Source organism: Sturnira hondurensis, unplaced genomic scaffold (genome assembly GCF_014824575.4).
Source record: "Sturnira hondurensis isolate 20B ecotype Veracruz unplaced genomic scaffold, ASM1482457v3 Scaffold0018437, whole genome shotgun sequence".
NCBI classification, from domain to species: domain Eukaryota; kingdom Metazoa; phylum Chordata; class Mammalia; order Chiroptera; family Phyllostomidae; genus Sturnira; species Sturnira hondurensis.
Window position 1 is genome coordinate 87,895 of NW_028091068.1, and position 7,124 is coordinate 95,018.

The following is a 7,124-nucleotide window of genomic DNA, read 5'->3' on the forward strand; positions in this document are numbered from 1 at the left end:
TCGGAGTGAGGCTATTCTGACAGGGAAAACGGCCACTTCATTATTCACAGACTCCAAGGAGCAGCTTCTGGAAGAGCTTATGAGATCGCGAAGCTCCAGCCCTCTAGGGGTCTTTTCATGGAAGGGCAGCCGGCTGAAGTTTAGAGAAGGTGGCGGTAACGTTTCCAACGTTATACCGGATTTGGAGGCTAGTTGCTGGACTTAAGTCGCCACTCAGGGGGCGAAGAGGATCCCACTTCTCTGGTCATCCGTGCTCCGACTCCCGTCAGGCCGAGAAGAGGTATCCTTAAATTAGCAAACACCGCTCCAGCCCAGCCTCTCACCTCCCCAGTTTTTCCGCCCGCCAACGCCCCTTCTGATTGGTGCAGGCTTGTGCCCTGCGTAATGACGTAAAGGGAGGCAGCGTTTCTATAAGAGCGCGGCCAGGGCGCGTGCGCTCCTCTTTCTCAGCTTTCTGAATCCGCGAGTAGGTGGGTGTCTTGCTCTGATTTCTAGTTCGAGCTTGGGTTGTAGGGTCGTGTTGGCCTCCCAAGTTTTGATTAGGACGGTGACCAGGTTGCGGGTGAGAGGCGAGTAGTTGGATCTGACGGCTACACGTTTGTTGGGTGATCCCGCTTGTGGAAGCGTTAGAGAAGGTTCTCGCGAGATCTTTCCTGGGCGACCGGGGGATTCTCGCGTAGTTGTGGGACTGCGCAGGCGCCGTCTGCGTTCCTCCCGCTCAGCTTTTGTTTCTGCGCAGGCGGGCGTGGGGAGCCATCATGCCGGTAGCCCGGAGCTGGGTTTGTCGCAAAACCTATGTGACCCCGCGGAGACCCTTCGAGAAATCCCGCCTTGACCAAGAGCTGAAGCTGATCGGTGAGTGGCCAAGGCAGGGTTTTGGCTTTCGGGTCGGGTGAAACCTAGCACGTGTGTGAAGCCGGCCACGTGCTCCATCTGTTCAAAGTTCTCTGGTGTTCCCCCCCCCCCGTCTATTCCCCAAATTTAGAATTATTAGTGGTTTAGGAAGGTTTTCTGTATTCCGGAGCCACGTTGCACTACTTCGCGGGATAACCTGTTCCCTTGTCGACTCCCGCCGTCTCCCGTCTCCCATTTTTTTTTCTTTCTTTCTGTAGGAGAGTATGGGCTCCGAAACAAACGTGAGGTCTGGAGGGTCAAATTTACCTTGGCCAAGATCCGTAAGGCTGCTCGGGAGCTGCTGACACTGGACGAGAAAGACCCACGGCGTTTGTTTGAAGGTATGTGTGGGAGCCCACAGGAAGAAGATGAGGTGCAGGGCTGCTGCGGTTTTAGGCCAGCTTAGCTTAGTCCGGTGATCATAAGTGTTAAAGCAGAGCCAGTCTTTTAACTAGGCGTTTGATGGGAATTGTGGGGTAGGAAAAGTGGGTCTGGATCCAAATCCTTGCACTTTTCCTTACGTGTGACCTTGTTTTACTCAAATATTGGAGCTTAATTTACTTCGGATTAGACTAACAGTGCCACCTAAGCTTGGGTACCTGTCTACAGCTGTATGTAATGTAACAGCAGTTCTGCTGGTGGTGGGAATAGACTGAAATTTCTGAAATGCCTGATGGTGATTTTAGGGTGGGAGCTTGGCTGTGTGCATTTGCCAGTTTAGTAAGGTGGTCAGGACATTAGGTAACATTTAGCAAACGCCTGGACAGGAGAGGCCTTGTGGTTGTCACAGGGAAGAACACATTCTTGCCTTTCTATTTTGAGGTGTTAAGGTCTTGCATTTGTACTCTGAGATGGGAAGTTAATGGAAGATTGATGCGACTGGCACTCACATTTACTAGTTCTCAGAGTGTAAGATGGCAATAATATTAAAATAGCTGATGCTTTATAAGACTAAGTACCTTTTTCTGAGCTCATCAAATACATTATTTAACCTGCGTGGCAGGCTTGTAGAGGTGGAAATTGGTATTTCTCTTATAGAACAACAGGCCTCCCACTCTAGTGAGACTGGAGCGAAGATTCCTAGAGGAACTCAGTGATGGGGATAGAAGGAGATTATTTTAGAGGAAGCTTAAGAAAAGTAACCAAAAGTAAAGAAATAAACAAGTTGGATGCCTAAAATTGGTCAGTGTATCTTACTTTTGTATTCTGGTTGTTGAAGAGCTGTATGTACAGATTGAAACAGTCTGAAGTCTGCCTGTAGATGGTTATGTAACTTATATGTTTTTTTGTAACAGCTTTTATTAGGATAAAATTTGCATACCATAAAATTTACTTCAAGCATCTTGTTTTCGGTTATCTCACAGCTGTAAATTTTTTTAAGTTAAAAATTTTTTTAGCCCTGACTGGGATGGCACAGTGGATTTGGGTGCAGGCCTGCAAACTGAAAGGTTTCTGGTTCAGTTCCCAGTCAGGGCACATACCTGGGTTGCAGGCCAGGTCCCCAGCTTTGGGGTGTGAGAGGCAGCCGATCGATGTTTCTCTCCCTTTCCCCCCTTCTCCACTCTCTAAAAATAAATGAATAAAGTCTTAAAATCTTTTTTTAAAGTACTGATTTTAGAGAAAGGAAGAAAGAGAAAGAAACACTTTTTTGTTGGTCCATTTATTTGTGCATTCATTGGTTGCTGACTGGGGATGAAACCTGCAGCCTTATCATATCAGGACGGTGCTCTAACCAGCTGAGCTGCCCTGTCTTGGCTCCAGCTATCATCTTAATACTGCTTTTAGCATGAGGTTAGGGAATCTTGGTTTATGGGAAGTAGGAGAGGTTGGGAATCAGGCCTACCTTCATTGGGTACATGATGTTTCTCTTAATTTTCAGTCAGGGTAACTAGTATGATTTTTCTCCCATCCTGTGACTATAGGAGTCCTTTTAGACCTGAGCTCCCACTGTTATCCATGAGAATAACTACATTGGGGTTATAAGGGGTGGAGCTTGTTTAACCATCACAAATGTATTGCACTTAAATCTGCCTCAGGCTCATGCATGTTAGAGCTTTTCATTTTGATCCTTATGTTAGTTCATAAACCCCTTTGACCTTCTCAGGAAAGTTCCAGAATCCCCATGGATGCTGATACTGGGTGGGACTTAATCCTAGAGGTTTTAGGGAACAGGCCACAGATGGTTCTGGTCGCAGGGTTCTCTGAAGATAGTCACAGTGAAACTTACTCAAGCCTGCGGTTAGATGACAATCACATGGCAAGGAGATGATCGACAGGTGTCTAAGGCTTGTGGTTTTCCAGGGCAGAAATGGAAGTTGCAAGGGGAAGGCAGCATTTTCATCTTCTAGTAAACTAGCCAGTAAGCCCCAGGACAAGGGAGGAGGAGCCTGGGACCCCCCACCACTGGAGGTGTTCCTCACTGGAATTGCCCCACCTGTTAAATTTCAGATCCAGCCTTCCCACTAAGGTGTATGCCTGGGCAAGAAGCTTCCCTGAGTCTCATCTGTTAAAAAGACATTAACACTAGCAGCAGTGAACATTTGGTTGGCAGTTCATTCAGGCACTGACCAGCAGAAACTCCACCCGCACAGATAAGGAACTAACGCACTTCATCACGGGCCCCTTTGGCACTGAAGTGCCCACAAAGTCAGCAGGCTTTCCTTCATGCTTTCCTTGGGGGGGGAGGAAGCATTCAGTTAATGTGGACCCATTGTTTATGGAGCGGAGCATTCTTGAATTTGGTGGTTTTGCTATGACATATTAAGAGCCACTTAAAAGGTGAGACTGTCCTTCCTAAGGACAAAAGTTTTGGGCTGTTTCTCCAGTGTAAATGTGCTAATTAGCTGTTAGCCTGTGTGTGGAAACTGGTAGGGCTTTCGTAACTCCCAAATGTTACCTCTTATGCCCCATGCTTTGTCGTGGGAGCCATTGTTTAATGGCGGCAGCCTTCAGTCTTACAGGCGAATGCTCAGCCCCTTTACAGGGATCATCTCAGTTTTTCTTCCTGACGGCTGAGGAAGGCTCTCCTTTTCCAGATGAGAGCACAGGTGTATGCAGTCACCTGCCCTCCCTGGTAAGATGGGTTTAGCCACAGGACCTGCTTTAGGGTTGTGTAGGGCGTCATATGAGTCACATGATGGCTGGTACATTGAGTCTTTTGTCAGAATTAGCTCCTGCTTTCCACCAGTGTCCGTGATGTGGAGCTGTTAAGGTGGCGGATTTGAACCCAGAAGGGGTGAGGTCAGCCAGAACCCTGGCCCGTGTTCCATCCCTGTGCCCCCTCCCTCAGGCAATGCCCTGCTGCGGCGCCTCGTGCGCATTGGGGTGCTGGACGAGGGCAAGATGAAGCTGGATTACATCCTGGGCCTGAAGATTGAGGACTTCTTGGAGAGGCGCCTACAGACCCAGGTCTTCAAGCTGGGCCTGGCCAAGTCCATCCATCATGCTCGTGTGCTGATCCGCCAGCGGCACATCAGGTACTACCTCTGGGGGCTCCCTGAGTCCTGCGTACCACCCCCCTCCCTTCTGAAGGTTGCTCTCATTAAGCCTGCTGTCCGTGTCTCCTGTGCAGCCCTTGGAGGTGACAAAGGTGTGAGCTCACCTTGAGGGTACAGATTGACCCCTACAAACAGCTCGTGGGGGGCTGGGGGCCACCTCACCACCCCCCATAGACCAGCGCAAGGGTCACTGCGGCATGAGCCGTACACCTTGCGAAGGCCTCTGCCAGGCATGCAGGCAGCTGCACAGGTAATAGCTCTGGTGTCTCCCAGTTGAGAGAGAGAAGTCATTGGGCCTTGACTGGCTTGGGTGGGCTCAGCTGTGCACAGGGCCCACTTGTGAAGTTATTCTAGCCCCTGATCCTGTTGCATCCTTGCACTGTGGGTGTTAACTTGGCAAATTGGCCACACTTCAGGGTCTGCTGCAGCGCAGATGCTGGCTCAGGGTGGTGCAGTGAGGAGGGCAGGCAGGGCTGGTAGGTCTTCACCTGGGTACTGGTTGCCCTTTCTGTAAATTGGGCACCGTATGCGGGAAAGCTGTGCAGTACGGGACAGGGTGTTTGTGCGCGGAATTGGTGCCTCAGCCCTCTCCTAGCCCTGTGACCCGTGGGCGAGAGCCTGTCATGTTTCTTATTGGGAATGATTTCATAGAACCTAGCTGTGGGCTTCTGCTTCCAGGACAGTGAGCCTACAGGATAACGAAACTTGGCGTCTGGCACAATTTTGAATGTTTGAAGGCAAGATCTTGGATTTACATGGTGCCACTTTGCCTCATTCTCTTTGTGGTCTTGTGTGGTTATTTCTGAATCTCCCTCCACTCTGTAAAGTGAGCAGAGCGTGTCTTCCAAAGTATTGTATGGATTAGATGGAGGGATTAATTTACATGGACGCCAGAGGTTGTGGCATCAGGAGGCCCCGTCAGTGTTGCTGCATGAGTGCAGCTGTGGCGCCACCTTGTGCAAACGAGAGGAGAGGAGTGTCTTGTCCAGGGGGAGGGCCTGCTCCCTCCTTGACCTGCCCTGCTCCCTCCTTGACCTGCCCTCCCCCCTCCAGGGTCCGCAAGCAGGTGGTGAACATCCCATCCTTCATTGTCCGCCTGGACTCGCAGAAGCACATCGACTTCTCCCTCCGGTCCCCCTACGGGGGTGGCCGTCCAGGCCGAGTGAAGAGGAAGAACGCCAAGAAGGGCCAGGGTGGGGCTGGAGCTGGTGACGATGAGGAGGAGGATTAAGCCCCCCTTCCCCCCTGGATTGGTGGAGTGTCTGGTTTTCCAGTTGGATAATAAACAGATTAACACTTTGGAACTGGTGCATCTCTTTGTTGGCGCGTCTCTTACCCTCCCGGCTCTGAACCACACCATCTGTGTAGCAGGGAGGAATGCAGGCTGGGTTCTTTATCAGGTTCCTTGAGCTAGTTCACTCGCCTGTCTTCCTGCGTGGAAGGGCCTGGTTAGGCTGGTTTGGTGAGGTCCTTATGGGCTTTTTAAAAAAACCATTTTTTTAGTGTTTCTGGTGTACAACATACTTCAACATCTACATACACCAGAAAATGATCACCCCTGAGAGTTGAGAAACTAGTCATCAAGAAATTGGGAATGCTTCCCCATCCGTGTCATCCTTGCCCAGGGGTCCTGCTGGTCTGTGTCCAATTTGAGACTGCTGAAGCCATCATGTAAGGTACTGTGCCTGGCGGGGCTGCGCTAGTGAACATCGTTCACACACCGCTAACATCACAGCAGGGCAGCCAAGGGTATTCCGAGGAAGGTTCTTTCGAGTCAAAATCAGATGTGACATTGACATATCTCTTCTTTTTTTCATCTTTAATTTCAGTTAAGTTTCAGGATAAGCAATCTGAACAAATAATAAAATTTAAAAAAGGAAGCTCTGAAAGCTGAACACTCATTTTCAGGCAGAGGAAGTAGTATGTGGAAGTCAGTGTCAGCACCCGTCTCCAGCCCTTTGGCTAACAACCCATGGTGTGAGAAGTCCGGGTGACCCAAGGGGGCGGGGAGGTGCTAGGAACTGAGCTGATGCATCCACTGCAGGCTGCTGGGGTTTACTTATTTATTTATTTGTTTATTTACAGGGGAAGGGAGAGGGGAATGGGCTAAACGTCACCTCGACCAGAATGGGACCCTCAACTGAGGCATGGGCTGTGATCAGGAATCGACTGGACACCTTTAACTTTGTGGGGTGATGCCTGACCAATTGTGCTACCCTGGTCAGGGTAGCCGGTGAATTTTAATTGGTGGCAGGTGAATTTTAATTGGTGGCAGCGATTGACGATCTACAGGCCCATTTCACAGCCTGTTGCAGGGCGGCTGATGGGCAGATCCCCACTGACCGATGTGAAGTGGGGACTGGGTTAGTGGCCTATGAAAAGCACTTCTCTCCATGCTTGGAGAAGGAAGACTGGTCAGGAGGGAGCAGGCTTCCTTTTCGTTGCTGAGAAGCTGTGTCAGGCAGGGGAGGAAGGGACTGGCTCCGGAAATGAGAAGGATGGGATTGAGCAACCCCTCAAGGGGGGGGGAGCCACCTCGCACCCTGCGGTTGGTCCCTTTGTGTCTGGGGACTTTTGGGCTCTGAGGTCAGCCGAGTGCCCAACTTCATAGTGACAGCTGTGGCTCACTGGGGCTGGGTTGTAGGCCTGCCCCCAGCCCAGGGTGGTCGTGCTCTAATTCTGGCCTTGCAGTCAGCGGGGTCCCTTTGGTGGGGACGTAGATCAGCCATGTGA

General features: G+C 50.5%; 1 protein-coding gene across 1 annotated transcript; it reads left to right on the top strand.

Annotated features, from left to right (window-relative positions):
• Positions 1-386: 386 nt before the first annotated feature.
• RPS9 (ribosomal protein S9) lies at positions 387-5,695 on the top strand. Its single transcript, XM_037069095.1, has 5 exons — positions 387-470; positions 740-855; positions 1,113-1,235; positions 4,184-4,370; positions 5,445-5,695. Exons 2-5 carry the CDS (start codon positions 759-761, stop codon positions 5,620-5,622), a joined length of 585 nt encoding a protein of 194 aa, XP_036924990.1. The 5' UTR covers positions 387-470; positions 740-758; the 3' UTR covers positions 5,623-5,695.
• The last annotated feature ends 1,429 nt before the right edge of the window (positions 5,696-7,124 follow it).

Bases quoted from the DNA above. Each gene is read 5' to 3' on its own strand.
- RPS9 (XM_037069095.1), top strand. From the start codon at position 759: ATGCCGGTAGCCCGGAGCTGGGTTTGTCGCAAAACCTATGTGACCCCG. The intron at 1,236-4,183 runs GTATGTGTGGGA...CCCCTCCCTCAG, and splicing joins CCCACGGCGTTTGTTTGAAG to GCAATGCCCTGCTGCGGCGC. The intron at 4,371-5,444 runs GTACTACCTCTG...TCCCCCCTCCAG, and splicing joins ATCCGCCAGCGGCACATCAG to GGTCCGCAAGCAGGTGGTGA.